This window comes from Lampris incognitus, chromosome 10 (genome assembly GCF_029633865.1).
Source record: "Lampris incognitus isolate fLamInc1 chromosome 10, fLamInc1.hap2, whole genome shotgun sequence".
Classification (NCBI taxonomy): Eukaryota; Metazoa; Chordata; class Actinopteri; order Lampriformes; family Lampridae; genus Lampris; species Lampris incognitus.
In genome coordinates, this window is record NC_079220.1 from 25,116,778 (window position 1) to 25,136,976 (window position 20,199).

Genomic DNA, 20,199 nt, shown 5'->3' on the forward strand with positions numbered 1-20,199 from the left:
GCGAGGCTGCAGCACACAAAACATTAACTCGCTTGACATTATTATGTACAGAACTGCAAATCAGATTTATTTACTTATTAATCAAAGGAGCCACATATATATATATATATATATATATATATATATATATATATATACACACACACACACACACATATATACATACATACATACACACATACATACATATATATACACATGTATATATACATACATACACACATGTATATACACATGTATATATATATGTATACATATATATATGTGTATGTATGTATGTATATGTATATATATGTGTGTGTATATATACATATATATATATATATATGTGTGTATATATATACACACACACACACACACACACACACACACACACACACATATATATATATATATAAATGACAACCCATTAAGACTGGATACAATATTTGCATTTATATCCCTTTAAGACCAGGTGTGATGGTTGCGTGAAACTCCCTTTAGGGATGTCTTTGAATGTTCTCATTCATCCAGGTCATGGTTATCCAAAGGAACTGAATCAAGTGCAACTGGACTTGGTATATATCCGTGAAGACATTTCATGTCATCTCCCTTTGACATGAGCACGTTTTAGGTGATGTCATCATTTTCAACACACGTAACCGATGCATCGTGATTAGCTGAAATACATGTGGGGAACGTGAAATGCATTATGAGATTTTTTTTCAGCACTTAGTCCATCTTAGCCTCTAACCCAGCCACTGAGGATGCACAAGCCAGTGCATCCTTAGTGCCGGTCCCAAGCCCGGACAAATGGGGAGGGTTGCGTCAGGAAGGGCATCCGGCGTAAAATCTTTGCCAAATCAAATATGCGGATCATAAATAAGACTTACATACCGGATCGGTTGAGGCCCGGGTTACCAACGACCGCCACCGGTACTGTTAACCAGCAGGGTGCCAGTGGAAACTATGCTACTGTTGGGCGAAGGAGAAGGAGAGGGTGAAAGCATGTCCAGAGGCAGCTAGAGAGGAGGAAGGGTAGGCATGTGGAGGTGAGAGTTGGAAATTTGAATGTTGGCACTATGACTGGTAAAGGGAGAGAGCTGGCTGACATGATGGAAAGAAGAAAGGTAGGCATACTGTGTGTGCAACAGACCAGGTGGAAGGGGAGTAAGGCCAGGAGTATCGGAGGTGGGTTCAAATTCTTCTACCATGGTGTGAATGGGAGGAGTAATGGGGTAGGGGTAATTCTGAAGGAAGAGTATGTCAAGAGCGTGCTGGAGGTGAAGAGAGTGTCAGACAGAGTGATGAGTATGAAGCTGGAAATTGAAGGTTTATTGCTGAATGTTATCAGCGCATATGCCCCGCAAGTTGGGTGTGAGATGGATGAAAAAGAAGAATTCTGGAGTGAGTTGGACGACATGGTGGAGAGGGTACCCAAGGAGGAGAGAGTGGTGATTGGAGCGGACTTCAATGGACATGTTGGTGAAGAGAACAGAGGTGATGAGGAGGTGATGGGAAGGTATGGAGTCAAGAAGAGAAATGTGGAAGGACAGATGGTGGTGGATTTTGCGAAAAGGATGGAAATGGCTGTGGTGAATACATATTTCAAGAAGAGGGAGGAACACAGGGTGACGTACAAGAGTGGAGGAAAGTGCACACAGGTAGACTATATCTTATGTAGAAGGCACCATCGAAAAGGGATTGGAGACTGCAAGGTGGTGACAGGGGAGAACGTAGCTAGGCAGCATCGGATGGTGGTCTGTAGGATGACTTTGGAGACCAAGAAGAGGAAGCGAGTGAAGACACAGCCGAAGATCAAATGGTGGAAGTTGAAGAAGGAAGACTGTTGTGTGGAGTTCAGACAGGAGTTAAGACAGGCACTGGGTGGTAGTGAAGAGTTGCCAGATGGCTAGACAACCACTGCAGAAATAGTGAGGGAGACAGCTAAGAAGGTACTTGGTGTGTCATCAGGACAGAGGAAGGAAGACAAGGAGACTTGGTGGTGGAATGAGGAAGTACAGCAAATTATACAGAGGAAAAGGTTGGCAAAGAAGAAGTGGGATAGTAAGAGAGATGAAGAAAGTAGACAGGAGTACAAGGAGATGCAGCGTAAAGCAAAGAGAGAGGTGGCAAAGGCAAAGGAAAAGGCATATGGTGAGTTGTATGACACGTTAGACACTAAGGAAGGAGAAAAGGACTTGTACCGATTGGCTAGACAGAGGGACCAAGGCAAAGGATGTGCAGCAAGTTAGGGCGATCAAGGATATAGATGGAAATGTGCTGACAAGCGAGGAGAGTGTGCTAAGAAGGTGAAAGGAATACTTTGAGGGGCTGATGAATGAAGAAAATGAGAGAGAGAAGGTTGGATGATGTAGGGATAGTGAATCAGGAAGTTCAGTGGATTAACAAGGAGGAAGTGAGGGCAGCTATGAAGAGGATGAAGAGTGGAAAGGCAGTTGGTCCTGATGACATACCTGTGGAGGCATGGAGATGTTTAGGAGAGACGGCAGTGGAGTTTTTAACTAGATTGTTTAACACAATCCTGGAAAGTGAGAGGATGCCTGAGGAGTGGAGAAGAAGCATACTGGTACCGATTTTCAAGAACAAGGGCGATGTGCAGAACTGTAACAACTACAGAGTTATAAAGTTGATCAGCCACAGCATGAAGATTTGGGAAAGAGTAATAGAAGCTAGGTTAAGAGGAGAGGTGATGATCAGCGAGCAGCAGTATGGTTTCATGCCACGAAAGAGCACCACAGATGCGATGTTTGCTTTGAGAATGTTGATTGAGAAGTATAGAGAAGGTCAGAAAGAGTTGCATTGTGTCTTTGTAGATTTAGAGAAAGCTTATGACAGAGTGCCGAGAGAGGAGGTGTGGTATTGTATGAGGAAGTCAGGAGTTGCAGAGAAGTATGTAAGAGTGGTGCAGGATATGTATGAGGGAGGTGTGACAGTGGTGAGGTGTGCGGTTGGAATGACAGATGGGTTCAAGGTGGAGGTCGGATTACATCAAGGATCGGCTCTGAGCCCTTTCTTGTTTGCAATGGTGATGGACAGGTCGACGGACAAGATCAGGCAGGAGTCTCCATGGACGATGATGTTCGCGGATGACATTGTGATCTGTAGCGAGAGTAGGGTGCAGGTTGAGGAGAGCCTGGAGAGGTGGAGGTATGCACTAGAGAGAAGAGGAATGAAAGTCAGTAGGAGCAAGACGGAATACATATGCGTGAATGAGAGAGAGGACAGTGGAATGGTGAGGATGCAAGGAGTGGAGGTGACAAAGGCATTTGAGTTTAAATACTTGAGGTCAACTGTCCAAAGTAACGGGGAGTGCAGTAGAGAGGTGAAAAAGAGAGTGCAGGCAGGGTGGAGTGGGTGGAGAAGAGTGTCAGGAGTGATTTGTGACAGAAGGGTACCAGCAAGAGTTAAAGGGAAAGTTTACAGGATGGTTGTGAGACCAGCTATGTTATATGGTTTGGAGACAGTGGCACTGACGAAAAGACAGGAGGCAGAGCTGGAGGTGGCAGAGATGAAGATGCTAAGATTTTCACTGGGAGTAACGAAGAAGGACAGGATTAGGAACGATTATATTAGAGGGACTGCTCAGGTTGGACGGTTTGGAGACAAAGCAAGAGAGGCAAGATTGAGATGGCTTGGACATTTGTGGAGGAGAGATGCTGAGTATATTGGGAGAAGGATGCTGAATATGGAGCTGCCAGGGAAGAGGAGAAGAGGAAGGCCAAAGAGGAGGTTTATGGATGTGGTGAGGGAAGACATGCAGGTGGCTGGTGTGACAGAGGAAGACGCAGAAGACAGGAAGAAATGGAAATGGATGATCCGCTGTGGCGACCCCTAACGGGAGCAGCCCAAAGTAGTAGTCCATCTTAGCCTCTGTGTGGACCGCAAATTTTTTTTCTAAAGTTGCGCTTCAGACAGTGACAATGGCTGATGACCTGAGCTAGGGGAGCGATATTGATGCCAAGTACAGCAGTTACTTTGAGGACGAAAACAACAATTAATTGGAAGATTCAGACCCAGATTATGATGTGACTGCTGACCTGCTAGCCAAGGCTTAGTGGGTGAGAGACATGTTTGAGGAAGGGGAGGATTTTGGTGAATTTGCTGGATTCTGGATTTTTTATTTTTTTTCAAAAATGTTAATGAACATCAAGGGAAGGACAATAATTTCGAATTAAAGCCAAATGTTTAAGCTCTCAAATCGTTTTTGTTTCATGATTATATCTGCTACAGAGGCTGAGAAATAAAGGTTTTTGTAGGCGTTGACAATTCTGTCAACTTTTTCAGAAAACCCTCAGGTTTTAGGAGGTTGTTTTCAAGCAATGCATTAGGTTTCAAGATTTATTTTTTTTTAGAGGGCGCCTTAGGTCAATGGGTTAAAAAAAATGGAGGGACGGAAGATGGATCCTTCAACCAAGTGTTGTCGTTGCGTACTTTGCAACTCCACTGTGGCAACACACGTGTTTGGAACACCACAAATCACAACAATCAGCTGATCCAAGCAGAGTAGCCCATGACGGAAATCATCTGTGTTCATGGTAAGTTGATGATTGCCACATGAAATACATTACTTAAAAATAATAAATATTCCCCATCACTTTTTCTCTTAGCCTAAATATGCCTGACAACATTCATGTCAGCCATATCTGGTTTTGCTGCAGTAACTTTAAAGTCAGTACCATCAATATCAAAATTACTTTTGACATTACGGTAGTTACTGAGTGGTGTTGGTAGGCAAAGGAATAGACCGCTACGCTACCAGGACGCCCATTTTTATTTATTCTTTATTGGTCAGCAATTGACTGATACTGAACATACAGTATTGATGTTTATTTAGTTATGTTTTATTTTTATTTATTCTTTTTTCCCCTCAGTGTTCATTTTTAGAAATTGGCTGAAAATGTATAATAAAGTTATAAATATGTTTTAATAGTTATTTGTTTAAGAAAGCAGCATTTGCATAGTCATCAGTACAAAATCTGTGCACAAGCCACACAGAAAAAGTTTATTTTGATTCCAGCTCAAAAATTCACTATATTTGCCGCCATATTGATAATTGGTGAATTTCCCCCCTCTAAAATCGTTATTGGTCTCAAAAATCCCATATCGTTCGAGTTCTATCAAGGAGCTCTGTATTTGGCTGCACTCATCCTTCCCTCAATTCTGAACAGTCTCCTTGTTCCTGCCGCTGCACCTCCATAGCATGATGCTGTCACCACCATGCTCCCCTGTAGGAATGGTATTAGCCAGGTGATGAGCAGTGCCAAGTGTTCGCCAGACATGATGCTTGGACTTCTGCACAACACAAGCCATTGCACTCCTGGGAACACTAAGAGCTTTGGAAATGGTTTTATGCCATTGCCCTGATCTATCCCCACCACAATTTTATCGCGGAGGTCTACAGAGAGCTCCTTGGACTTCATGGCCTGACTTTTAGCCTGACATGCAGTGTGACTTGTGGGACCTTATATACACAGGCATGTGCCTTTCTAAACAATGTTCTATCAATTCAATTTGCCACAGGTGGACTCTAATCAAATTCTAGACTCAAGGACAATTACAGCAAACGGGATGTACCTGATCACAATTTGGAGTCACAGCAAAGGGTCTGATTCCTTATAGTCTAATAGGTCCATCAGATTCGAGTTTTTGATTTTTTTTTTATAAATTTGCAAAAAAATAATAATCTAAAAACATGTTTTCACTTTGTCATTATGGGTAATTGAATGTAGATTAATAGGTAAAAATGCCAATTTTATCCATTTAAATTTAAATCTACAACACAAAGTGAAGGGGTCTGAATTTCTGAAGCCACTATGTAGTATGTACATATGTATGTATGTATGTATGTATGTATGTATGTATGTATGTATGTATGTATGTATGTACACTACCGTTCAAAAGTTTGGGATCACATTGAAATGTCCATATTTTTGAAGGAAAAGCACTGTACTGTTCAATGAAGATAACTTTAAACTAGTCTTAACTTTAAAGAAATACACTCTATACATTGCTAATGTGGTAAATGACTATTCTAGCTGCAAATGTCTGGTTTTTGGTGCAATATCTACATAGGTGTATAGAGGCCCATTTCAAGCAACTATCACTCCAGTGTTCTAATGGTACAATGTGTTTGCTCATTGGCTCAGAAGGCTAATTGATGATTAGAAAACCCTTGTGCAATCATGTTCACACATCTGAAAACAGTTTAGCTCGTTACAGAAGCTACAAAACTGACCTTCCTTTGAGCAGATTGAGTTTCTGGAGCATCACATTTGTGGGGTCAATTAAACGCTCAAAATGGCCAGAAAAAGAGAACTTTCATCTGAAACTCGACAGTCTATTCTTGTTCTTAGAAATGAAGGCTATTCCATGCGAGAAATTGCTAAGAAATTGAAGATTTCCTACACCGGTGTGTACTACTCCCTTCAGAGGACAGCACAAACAGGCTCTAACCAGAGTAGAAAAAGAAGTGGGAGGCCGCGTTGCACAACTGAGCAAGAAGATAAGTACATTAGAGTCTCTAGTTTGAGAAACAGACGCCTCACAGGTCCCCAACTGGCATCTTCATTAAATAGTACCCGCAAAACACCAGTGTCAACATCTACAGTGAAGAGGCGGCTGCGGGATTCTGGGCTTCAGGGCAGAGTGGCAAAGAAAAAGCCATATCTGAGACTGACCAATAAAAGAAAAAGATTAAGATGGGCAAAAGAACACAGACATTGGACAGAGGAAGACTGGAAAAAAGTGTTGTGGACGGATGAATCCAAGTTTGAGGTGTTTGGATCACAAAGAAGAACGTTTGTGAGACGCAGAACAAATGAAAAGATGCTGGAAGAATGCCTGACGCCATCTGTTAAGCATGGTGGAGGTAATGTGATGGTCTGGGGTTGCTTTGGTGCTGGTAAGGTGGGAGATTTGTACAGGGTAAAAGGGATTCTGAATAAGGGAGGCTATCACTCCATTTTGCAACGCCATGCCATACCCAGTGGACAGCGCTTGATTGGAGCCAATTTCATCCTACAACAGGACAATGACCCTAAACACACCTCCAAATTGTGCAAGAACTATTTAGAGCAGAAGCAGGCAGCTGGTATTCTATCGGTAATGGAGTGGCCAGCGCAGTCACCAGATCTGAACCCCATTGAGCTGTTGTGGGAGCAGCTTGACCGTATGGTACGCAAGAAGTGCCCATCCAACCAATCCAACTTGTGGGAGCTGCTTCTGGAAGCGTGGGGTGCAATTTCTCCAGATTACCTCAACAAATTAACAGCTAGAATGCCAAAGGTCTGCAATGCTGTAATTGCTGCAAATGGAGGATTCTTTGACGAAAGCAAAGTTTGATGTAAAAAAAATCTTATTTCAAATACAAATCATTATTTCTAACCTTGTCAATGTCTTGACTCTATTTTCTATTCATTTCACAACATATGGTGGTGAATAAGTGTGACTTTTCATGGAAAACACAAAATTGTTTGTTTTTTCTTTAAAGTTAAGACTAGTTTAAAGTTATCTTCATTGAAAAGTACAGTGCTTTTCCTTCAAAAATATGGACATTTCAATGTGATCCAAAACTTTTGAACGGTAGTGTATGTATGTATGTATGTATGTATGTATGTATGTATGTATGTATGTATGTATGTATGTATGTATGTATGTATGTATGTATCCATCCATGGATGGATGGATACACATTTTTTCCTAAGCACAATATCTTTGCTCACTTGCATCAAGTAATCATTTAGATCCTTAATGTTTTCCATCATGCTATTTTTTTCCCTTTTAAAATGTGAAAAATAAATTCTGCCTTTACTTCAAATAATAATAATAATAATAATAATAATAATAATAATAATGATAATAAAAATAACTATATAACTTTTGTAACAATGTTACAAAGTGTTTTACAAAAGAAATAAAACTAAACAAGGCAAAAATGAAAATAAGACCAAAGGACATGAGCAAAGAGGAGGTAAACAACAAATGAAAGTGATCATATAAGTAGGAATAAAAATGAAAACAGCCTGAATAAATAAAAACAAAGATCAAACATTTCTAAAAGCTTTCATAAACAGAAAAGTTTTAACAGATTTAAAAGAAGCTGGGGACTTAGTTTGTCTGAGTTCAACAGGAAGAGAGTTCCATAGTGTGGGGGGCTCTTGACAGCAAAAGTCTGATCACCCTTTGTGACAAACCAGGACCCAGGAATAACCAGCAGGGCTCCATCTGTGGATCTTAATGGTCGAGAGGGCGTATACCAGGTCAATCAATCAGAAATGTATTTAGGAGCAAGACCATTTAAGGCCTAAAAGGGAGCAATAAAATTTTAAAATCAATTCGAGCACAGGAGTGATGTGATCATGCCTATTTGGTCCAGTAATGAGTCGAGCAGCAGCATTTTGTACCAACTGCAGACAGTGGAGGGAGCCCTGGCTGATACCCAAGTAAAGTGCATTGCAATAATAAAGCCCAGAATAGCTAAAAGCATTTTACAAGTTTTTGTAGATCAGCAATTGATAAAAATGACCTAATTTTAGAGATTACCTTGAGCTGGAGAAAACTTGACAGAACAACATGTTTGATTTGATATCAAAACAGAGGTTAGCATCAAATATTACCCCGAGATTCCAAGAAGCCTGCTTAAGACTATTTGACAGACCACCAAGATTAGTACCAAAAGGACTGAAGGAATTTGGAGGACCAAACAGAATGACCTCAGACTTATCACAATTAAATTTAAGAAATTTGGGGACATCCAGGATTCAATATCAGAGAGGCAAGTTGTGAGATTTGCTAGGCTGCTAGGAGCTGTGGGTTTTAGTGGCATGTATAAGTGAGTGTCATCAGCATAAAAATAATGTTATTAAAATGATACAAGCTGGAATCAGGTACACTGTAAATGCATGTAATCATGAAACTGTTGAGACTTTAAACAGATCCGGTAAAAAATGAATGCTGAGTAAGAAAAACAAGTCTTTTTTTTTTTTTTTGGACTGCCAAAAGCTAGAATTCTTAAATCAACCCTGGATTAGTGGTGCTCTCTAATCATCCATTTTGTACGAACTTGTTTTGTTAATGTCCAATTATTCAGGGGATAACTCTCTTCAAGTTAATCACCGAGCAACTGGAGCAACTTCGTCAGGATACAATCAGCGGCCTCAGGCAAATTAACAACACTGCACTGCCTGGGAAGTTGACGCTCTAGTGCTTTAAGTTTGGGCTGCTACCCCGACTCATGTGGCCAATAACCATGTACGAGGTCTCACTATCTCATGCCAATCGCTTGGAGAGGCTAGTGAACTCGCACTTGAGGAAGTGGCTCGGACTGCCAAAGTGCCTCAGCAGTGTTGGACTCTACTGCAATGGAGCCCCCGCACTGCCAATTTCCAGCCTGGTTGAGGAATTCAAATGTGCCAAAGTGAGGCTGGACATGTCCCTCACAGAATCCCGAGACCCGGTAGTGAGAGGGAGTTGCTCCAACCCTAGCAACAGGGAAGAAAGGGACCCCAGCTGCAGCTGTACTGGAGACGAAATCTGCCCTCCACCACCGAGACGTAGTAGGCCATGTTCAACAGGGCAGAGGCGGCCTTGGCCTGGGAACAAAAACAACTACCTGGCAAAAGGTGACTACTACCGAACGGCTAACTATGGTGGTAGAGGAGGTTCGCCGACAGGAAGAAGCAGCCAGATGTTCTAAAGCCGTAGCACAAGCCAGACAGGGCCGCTGGATGAGGTGGGAGGGTGTTGAAAAGAAGAAACTCACATAGAGTGAGCTCTGGAATCAAACAGGCTGAGCTTCATCATCAAAGCCACATATGATGTCCTGCCCTCTCCCACAAATCTAAATCTCTGGCTTGGAGAGAATCCATCTTACTCCCTGTGCACAGCCCCAGCAACCCTCAAGCACATCTTGGTTGGCTGCAAGACCAACCTCACCCAAGGCAGATACACCTGGCGACACAATCAGGTGCTCAGGTGCTTGGCAGCTGAACTCGAGCGCAAGAGGGTTTCCATCAATGTCCAACCCTTCAACAACCAAGAAGGGCCCGGCGTTTTCCAGCTTTCGTTCGGGAGGGGGATAAACTGAAGGCCAACCCTTCACTTCCTGACTTAGGCTCACTAAAGTCAGCCAGGGATTGGGAAATGCGGGTGGACTTAGGCCAGGAGCTCATTTTCCCGACAGAGATCGCAATAACCACCTTGCGACCAGACCTCGTCCTCTGGTCCAATTCTTGCCAGCTCGCTTACATTAACGAGCTGACAGTCCCCTGGGAGGATGCAGTCAATGAAGCGTATGAGCGTAAGAAGCTGCGGTACAGCTGAAGCAGAGGACAGAGGCTGGAAGGTGAAGGTGCACCCTGTGGAGGTGGGTTGTAGGGACTTTGTTGCCAGCTCCACAGCGAAACTCTTGAGGGAACTAGGAGTCAGGGGGCAGGCCCAAAGGAGAGCGATCAAAGAGCTAGCTGACACTGTTGAGTGGACTAGCCACTGGATCTGGATCAAAAGGAGAGACGCCATCTGGGCTGCCAGGGTGAACAGCTAACCGAAGGACACACACCCAGGACCGATCAACCTGTGGTGGGCCTGCCTCAGCGGAGGGTGTCTTGTGATAAAAGGCCGAAACACCCTGTGATGCTGAGGTACACAACTGACGATTTGTCCTGGTGGTGGCAATGTCACCTTGGCAGCCATCCCCAGTTTATTTCCCACCAAAACTGTTGCAGTGCAAATACTAGGGATTTTAACAACCAGTCCTTTATTGAATCTATTCTTACAGTGTATCACTTCATGAGATTATCCAACTTGTGGATTTTAGAGAACTTTATGTACACTTATGGCCAAAGGTATATGGACACCTGTTTAAATGAATGGATTTGGCTATTTAGGCCCCACCCACTGCTGGTAGATGCATAAAATCAAGCATATAGCAATGCAGTCTCCATACAACAAAAAAAAACATTGGCAGTAGAATGGGTTGTACTGAAGAGCTCAGTGACTTTCAATGTGTCACTGTCATAGGATGCCACCTTTCCAACAAGTCAGTTGGTCAAATTTCTGCCCTGCTAGATCTACCCCAGTCAACTATAAGTCTGTTATTGTTAGGTGGAAACATCTGGGAACAACAACAGCCCAGCCGTGAAGCTGTAGGCCACACAAGACCACAGAATGAGACCATCGAGTGCTGAAGTGCATAAAAATAGTCCTTGGTTGTCATTATGCATGCTCAATAATCCAGGTTAGGAAATCACAGAAAGTTGAATTAGTTCATCTGGACACAATGTTTATTGAGAGAAATGTTTCATCACTCATCTAAGCGACCTCTTCAGTCTCAACTGATTGCAGGTATCTCCACCCTTATAAACAATACAGTGGCATAATGACCAGTTTCATATGTAAATTGCCATGACCACTAACTAGAGTTACAATGGCTATGTGTACTACTCACAGAGGATTGCAACACTCACTACCAAGTCCCAAACTGCCACTGTTCGTTGGGAGCATCATGAAATGGGTTTTCATAGCTGACCAGCAACACACAAGCCTAAGATGACCATGTGCAATGCCAAGCTTCGGCTAGGTTGCTGCAAAACACACTGCCATTGAACTTGAACAGTGGAAACATTTCTCGAGTGATGAATCACACTTAACTATCTGGCAATCTGATGTACCAAGTTGGGTTCGGCGGATGTCAGGAGAACACTACCTACCCAAAGGCATAGTAATGACTGTAAAGTTTGGTGGAGGAGGAATAAAGGTCTGGGGCTGTTTTTCATGGGTTGTGCTTGGCCTCTTAGTTCCTACAGTGGGAAATCTTAATGCTATAGCATATAATGACATTCTGATGAATTGTGTGCTTCCAACATTATGGCAACAGTTTGGGGAAGGCCTTTCCAGTTTCAGCATGACAATGCTCCCTTGCACAAAGCAAGGTCCATAAAGGCAGTTTACTGAGTTTGGTATGGAAGAATTTGACTGGCCTGCACAGAGCTCTGTCCTCAACCCCATCCAACACCTTTGGGATGAATTGGAACAGAAACTGTGAGCCAAGCCTTCTCCCCAACACAGTGCCCAACCTCACTAATGTTCTTGGGCGTGACTCTCCACAGTCATGTTCCAAAATATAGTGGGAAGCCTTCCCTACAGTAGCAGGTGTTGGGGGGGGGGGGCAACTTCATATTAATGCCCATGGATGTGGAACGAGGCAGCACAGTGGCGCAGTGGTTAGCGTGGTCGCCTCAAAGCAAGAAGGTCCTGGGTTCGAGCCCCGAGGTAGTCGAACCTTGGGGGTCGTCCTGGGTCGTCTTGTGTGTGGAGTTTGCATGTTATCCCCGTGTCTGCGTGGGTTTCCTCCCACAGTCCAAAGACATGTAGGTCAGGTGAATCGGCCATACTAAAATTGTTCCTAGTTATGAATGTGTATGTATGTATGTGTGTGTATGTCGGCCTTGTGTGATGGCCTGGCGGCCTGTCCAGGGTGTCTCCCCGCCTGCCACCCAATGACCGCTGGGATAGGCTCCAGCATTCCCACGACCCTGAGAGCAGGATAAGCGGTTTGGATAATGGATGGATGGATAGATGGATTTGGAACGAGATGGCCAATTGTACTGTTCTGCCCGCTAGCTCCCCCTACTGACCTCATCAACAAGTACATATGGGTGTAATGTTCGGGTGCCCACATACTTTTGGCCATGTAATGCATGTATGAAGTCTGGCCTATGGACAGCCTCAATTTGAAAGGACTTGGAGAAATATGCTTTTTGTTTCAAATATTTAAAATGGGACAATAGTTATCACACTGGTCTCAAATCATAAACACCTATACATTTTGATCTGGTTTTCCAAGTTTTCCAATCTTAAATCTAATGAAACATAGGTTTAAATATGTACTAAATTAAATTGTCACTTCTGCAGTCTACATCCACAGTAGAACATAATTCACTGGTGTACAAGTGGTTAAGAGGTTTCACTGGAAGAAAGCACTTGACCCTTTACCAGCAGAACTTTTTAAAAGACCTCTGGCAATTCCTGGGACCTACAATGCTGGACATTAATTTATCACTTACTGCTGGCATTGTTCCCAGCAGTTGTAAGACAGCTGTGGTCCAACCTCTACTTAAAAAAAAACACCTCTCGATCCAGGGACTCTTAATAACTATCAACCAGTCTCTAATCTTACAGTACTAGAGGGAGTTGTGTATCAACAACTTTCAACCCATATAAAAGAAAACTATCTATATATGAACCTCTATATGAACCTTTTCAATCAGCTTTCAGGGCCTGTCACTTGACTGAAACTGCTCTAACCAGAGTTGTGAACAATCTTCTACTAGCTATGGATTCTGACTCCACCTCTGTGCTTCTACTACTGGACCTCAGTGCAGCCTGTGACATCATTGATCACTGTATAGTATTAGATAGAACAAATTGTAATTTTGGTGTCTCTGGCATAGCTCTCTTTTGGCTTAAGTCTTACTTATCACGAAGAATAGTGTGTCTGCTACTATAACATTACATTAAAATTCTCTGACATTAAACATGGCATACCTCAGGGCTTGGTTCTTGGCCCTCTACTTTTCTCTTTATATATTACTCCTTGGCAAAATTATACGCAGTCATGGAATAAATTTCCATTGCTATGCGGACGATACTTAGCTGAATGTGCCTATAAGGGCTGATGATCATATTCAAATGACTAATTTAGAGGCCTGCTTGGCTGCTGTGAAAAATCGGATGTCACCAAATTTGCTGCTTTTAAATTCAGATAAAACTGTGATAAAACTAGAAAATTTGACCATATTACACCAATTTTTGCCTCCCTTCATTGACTTCCTATCCATGTTAGATAGACTTCAAGGTGCTCCTGCTGACTTATAAAATCCTAAATGGGCTGGCCCCGTCATATCTGTCTGATCTCCTTAAACTGTATATTCCATCTCAAGCGCTCCGCTCTCAAAATACAGGGCTGTGTGCAACCCAAAGTTAAAAAGAAGTAAGCTGGTGGCAGGGCCTTTTCCTATCAGGCCCCGTGCTTGTGGAATAAACTGCCTGCTGCTGTCAGACAACCAGTCTCTTGAGTCCTTTAAATCCAAACTTAAAACTCATCTTTTTGCCTTAACCTACAATTAGTAAATAAAATTGACTTGACTTGACCTGCCTCAAATGATCTGAATCATTTAATAGTAAAATATTCCACCAACAAATGTATACAATTTGATAGAATTGATGATAGAAAATAGGATATGAAGCACAGACAACCACGGAAAATAACCATGGCATCGAGTTAAAGCTGATTACTAGTGTATCAAAAATAAATATCTTTTTTATTTTTGAGCTTGTGCACGTGAGACATTTAGAGAAAGGTAATTTGGATAATTTCTGCAAAATCTACTGAGTTACAAACTCCTACTGGTAAGACGGCTTCCCAATACGCTATTTTTAAGATTTTGACTTTCATGAAGCATAATCTGATTAGTAAATATTAGCAAGGGTTCACACCCAACCCCACTCCCTATATTCCTGCATTCAAAATTAACTAGTTAGTATCACTGGTGTTGGAACACCACTCACCAGGACAAACTACTACTGTACATTTACTGATATGTTAACCTACCACTTCTTCAGCGTAGTCTGTGGGCATGTGAATCTGCTTGCCATTCTCTCTGATGGAATTATTTGCGGTCTCCTCACTCCAGCCGGGCTTCTGAGACTGGAGCCACTGCTCATAGAGTTGGTCCATATCTGGAACTGGGTGAAGGAAATAGTAGAGTTTGACCAAGCCTTTACAATAGCCGTGCTGCATCACACACAAATAAAATGTTATTTAATGATAGAGAAAATCAGCTCAATAAACTTACTGTTGTTCTCCTTCATGTAAGTCCAAAGGTCTCTTTCTTCTACACTGTGAGCAAAGGTGCAATTGCCAATGTACTGGCACTTCTTACCGGCTGTCACATGCATGCAAATCTAAACAAATTAAAGGGGTATTATTTGCACCAAACTGGTGAACATAATGATAATCTACATTTTCTCCAAGTTTTTATGTCAACTGTTGGTTACGAAAATATCCAGCACATACCTCAAATTGCAATGGAAATGGCTTTTTGGTTGGAAGTGGTCGAACGGTTGTCCACTTTTTGCGTTCATTGGAACTGACCAGCACCACACGTCTTTCTTTTGACCACCTGTAGAAGATCATAGGTGAGTGACGGCCAACCATCTTAACCATTGTTCTTCGTCAAGAAATTAGAGCTCCAACTAGTTACGTTTCATTTAGAGAGTTTCTGAACGATGTTATAACAGGCGACAAATAGCGTTGGATTTCCGTTGTTGAATGGTGTGAGTGTGTTATTGAGATGTCAGTGCATCTGACAACACAAACTAGAAGAATCTTTTGAACCGCACATGAAAGCAGGTCCACACAGTGCATCCTGCATAACATTTCAAGCACCCTTAATTTGGTGTAAGGTATACAAAAAATGGGTGAATGATGGAGCATGTATAAATGACAGGCATACCCGACTTACATTTATATACACTTTTTAAAAGACCAATATGAAATTTTATCTAGCCCGGTATGTTACTTTTTAAAGTACACAGGCTGAACAATTATAATTAAGGGTGTAATGATTCACTTAATTCACGGTTTGGTCTGTACCTCAATTTCTGGACCACAATTTGGTTTCTTTCTTGTTCCATAGGAGAATAATAACAATAATAACACTAATAAAAAATACTTTTTTTCCAAATGATATTTTATTAAACTCTCCTGGTTTTCAACTGCTGTCACTAATAAATACAGACATGACTGGAAAGAGTCGAGAACTTCCCATTCTAGTTTTCATTCTAAGATTATGTGATAAGCTTGAAAAAAATGTTAAAGACGAGTTGGCAAGAGTCCCTATCAACTTTAAAGTGATACTGATATCAAAATCTGAAAATTCCTATTGATAGGCTATGCTCTGAGTTGGAATGTGACCATGGAGAAATTCAATGGCCAGTGTCTGCGGCCACTCGAGAGAGATCTGTGATTGGCTGTAGATGGTGTCCAACGACAAATTGTGCCGGTGGACATGTAGACACCAGTCAATTTGCATATAGGGTATGTCCATAGCGCGATGCTATAAAACCACGGCAAAGCCGTTCTTTCACCTCCTCCTGCTAGCTACTTGGCTCGAGTTTGTGCTATTTTGCTGAGACTTTATTATCGATCTTGCTACAACGTATTGCTATCTACTATCTATCTATCTATCTATTTATCATCTATCTATCTAACAGTTATTTGTATCATCGAACATATTATTCGCCAAGTTGTATTGCACTACCGTGCCGTAGGCCTATCACCATTTTTTTCTACAGCAAGTGACGAGTGATACTGAGCCCCACCCACGCGAAAACCCAGGAAGACAGTAGCCAATAGCTTTGACTTCATAAAACCACGCCTATTTTCGGTTATGATTCAAACTCCCAATGTTAAAAAATGTGTTCAGAAAGGGCATGTCAGTCTCTCTTTAAACAATGTCTACAAAAAAATTCTCTCACATTGCTTACAATGTTACAATTTCATTTAGCAGCCGCTTTTATCCAAAGTGACCTACATCTGAGAGTTAATACAACACAAGCAAGGACCTAGTCAGGAGACAACAACACAATTAAGTGCCAAGAAACTAGGTTCAAGTCTAATAGGACATAGGTGTCAACAGGCAGTGCACAAAGGCAATGCACAGGGTGCATAGAAGCATTTTTTTTTTGTTTTTTTTTTATTATTAATAGCATCAGGTGTGAAGGTGTTCAAGAAAGAGCTGGGTCTTTAGCTTCTTAAAGATGGAGAGGGACTCAGCTGATCGAATGTAGTTTGGTAACTTGTTCCACCACCGGGGAACTACAGAAGAGAAGAATTTGGCTAGTGACTTAGGGCCCTATTGTGGCGGAAGTGCCAGGTGCCGTTCATTGGCAGAGCGTAGTACTGAGCAGGACTGAGTGTAGACCTGGATGAGGGAGTTCAGGTAGGCGGGAGCCGGTTTAATTGCTGTTTTGTAAGCGAGCATTAGGGTTTTGAATTTGATGTGGGCAGCAACTGGGAGCCAGTGATATGATCAGCGGAGTGACGTGCTGTTTTGGGTTGGTTGAAGACCAGACGCACCGCCATGTTCTGGATCATTTGCAGAGGTTTGAAAGTGCATGCAGGGAGACCTGCCAGTAAGCAGTTGCAGTAGTCAATGTGTGATATAACTAGAGCTTGTACCAGGAGTTGTGCTGCATGCTCAGAAAGGTAGGGTCTAACTTTCCTGATATTGTACAGGGCAAATCAGCACGACCGAGAAATCGAGACCACATGAACCTTAAAGGTTAGCTGGTCATCAATCATAAAACCTAGGTTTCGGGCAGACTTTGTGGGCATGAGTTGGGTTGATCCGAGCTGGATATTGCCTTTTAAACATTAGCATTATTCATTTGTTTTAATTTCTTTCTTTCTGACGATGTGTATTTTACATTAATTGGCAAGTAGGAACGCTCATGTTAAGGTATTGTGCAAGAATACATTAAAAAAAAATCAATTTCTGTCACCCATTGAACAGTTTCATTTGAATCTGTATAGTACATTTCATCACAAAGATAATGTACTCACAGTTTTTTTTTTGCCATGTCCTATTTGACATTATGACGCCAAAAGTTTGTTTGTTTGTTTTGTTTTGTTTTTTATTTACTGTGCAGTGCACAAAGTGGCAGAAACCCTGATCACGTTGTTTTCTGGACATCGATGTGTAATTAGAGACAGTTTCTGTATTGTTTCAGAGGTTTGTCTAGGAGGTGTCAGAGGTTAGCCTATTTCCCAAAATCAGTCTAAAGAAAAAAACTGAAATCATCTATAGACTACAGCCTAGTCAAAATTGAGCACGTACGTCTGAGGTTAATTCACATATTTCTTTTGTGACTAGGCAGTCCATTGTACCAAATGGTTACAGGGTGAATATTTTACACCAATAATAATACCAAAATTCTCTCCACGAGTAACAAAAAAGACAAAAATATCCTACCGTGTCAATTACATTAACTTGTCAATAAGTATCAATAAAATATCCCACCAATAAGTAGTAAGGAATCAAAAACTCCTGGTTCTGTAGGGAACCTAGGTTCTATGAGCTACGGAGTAGTGCTATATTTACATATTGCCCTCTGACCTCGCCTCTGGCGACGCTAGGCTCTGAAATTCACCGCTCATGCGACAGCATCCCCTAAGCCCCGCCCACAACTGCACTTGACATGCGTCACCACATCACTCGTCAGTTCGACCCACCAAAGCCTCCTTCAAGGGACCTCAGCAGGCGAGCAGGAAAATATAGCACTACTCCGTAGCTCATAGAACCTAGGTTCTCTACAGAACCAGGAGTTCTATTATCGCTACTCCGTAGTGCTATATTTACATATTGCCCCAACTACGGAGTAGCGGCGGACTAATGCCCCTCGCCTGCCACCCGCGCTGAGGACAATAAGGGGAACAACACCTCACACCCAGTACTCAAATCCCCCCTTTGGCCGGCTAGTATATCGTAGAGGGGAGGCTCGCATAAGGGGGCGGGAAAAAAGAGAAAAGGGAACGTAACCGTTCCAACTTTCCATATACATATACACATAGGCTATAGCCTATATATAATATTCTTCTTTTTTTTTTTTAAATGAACTATGTACAAACGTCCGCACTCCCGACGGGAGACACTTGCGTATGGCCGGAGCGCATTACGCATCAGTGCACCTCGCTGTGCCAAGCACAGCACCGGTCACTGTCATAGCAGACTGGTCAGTTAAGTAATGATTAATGAACGAATGTGGCGAAGACCACATTGCCGTTGACATAATAGACTCCATCGCCACACCAGCATAGAGAGCCACCGAAGCGGCTGTGCCCCTCGTGGAGTGCGCTTTAAACCTGGGTACTTCTCTACCAGCCCCCACATAGGCTTGGGAGATCCCGGAGCAAATCCAATGAGAAAGCCTCTGGCTAGACAGCGCCTCTCCTTTCCTGCCCGTCGCCCCATAGCAGACACGGACCTGTTTAGTCTTTCTGAAAGGACCAGTGCGCTCCAGGTAAACCCGTAGCGCACGAACCGGGCAGAGGAGATGGAGCCTCCTCTCCTCCTCCGAAGAGGGAGAGGGATAAAAGGCCGACAACACCAATGGCACCCGCTGGTAACGCGTGGTGACATGTTTCGGACGAAACGACGGATTCGGGTAGACTATCACCTTTGAACTGTCCGCGGCAAATTCGATGCCCTCCGTGGAGAGCACGCACAGTTCGCTGACCCTACCCAAAGACACCAGGGCCAGCAGGAGCGCCACCTTGGCCGACAGCCACTTAACGTCAGCCGATTCCAAAGGCTCGAATGGCGCAGAACACAATGCCGACAGAACCAGGGATAAATCCCAAGTGGCCGTGCGGTCGTTCCGAACACCCTGCCTGTTCCTCACCCACTTGAGGAACGCCACCATACGGGGGTGAGAGAAGACAGTGTCGCCACCCAGCCTAGGCATAAAGGCTGAGATCGCTGCCAAGTACCCCTTGATCGATTCGTAGGCTAAATTGTCAGTCGATCTCTTGTATTCCAAGAACCCCGCAACGTGGGCCAAGGATGCAGACAGAGGTTCCACGCCCTCTCCCACGCACCACCTAGCAAAAACTCTCCACTTGGAGTCGTATTGCGCCGATGTGCTCGGAGCGCGCGCGGCTCGTATAGTGGCCACCGTGGCCTCATCAAAGCCCTCCTCTCTCAGCCTGGCCCTCTCAGAAGCCAGGCCGCCAGTTGGAACCCCGCTAGAAGGGGCTCCTGTTGGATAATCCCGTCCGCCTGCGTCAGAGCGTCCTGCCACATCGGGAGGAGGAACTGTGGCGCGCGCACCATGGAAACCATGTTCGGAAACCACGGCGCGCCTGGGTTGTTGGGAGCCACCAGGATCACCGACGCGCCCGTGCATCTGATCCGTTCCACCATCACCGGTATCAGACCCAGAGGGGGAAAAGCATAGAGCGGCTCGCGTGGCCACGACTCGATGCCCAGCGCATTCACTCCCATAGGCGGGTTGTCGCTCGGGCAGAGCGAATACCATCGTGTGCATTTGGCGTTCCTCTTGGACGCAAACAAGTCCACCTGCGCCACTCCGAATCTTGCCCAGATCATCTCCACGATAAGAGGATTGAGGGACCAG

General features: G+C 43.3%; 1 protein-coding gene across 4 annotated transcripts in view; it reads right to left on the reverse strand.

Annotated features, from left to right (window-relative positions):
* Window positions 1–20,199, reverse strand: part of zc3h7a (zinc finger CCCH-type containing 7A) — a 98,016-nt gene that overhangs the window by 2,745 nt on the left and 75,072 nt on the right. For all 4 annotated transcript variants that reach the window (XM_056287921.1, XM_056287919.1, XM_056287918.1 and 1 more), the window contains exons 19-21: window positions 15,077–15,182; window positions 14,856–14,964; window positions 14,612–14,745 (exon numbers count right to left, since the gene is read on the reverse strand). In XM_056287921.1, the coding sequence (XP_056143896.1) occupies window positions 14,612–14,745; window positions 14,856–14,964; window positions 15,077–15,182 (349 nt within the window). The remainder of the gene's footprint in view (window positions 1–14,611; window positions 14,746–14,855; window positions 14,965–15,076; window positions 15,183–20,199) is intronic.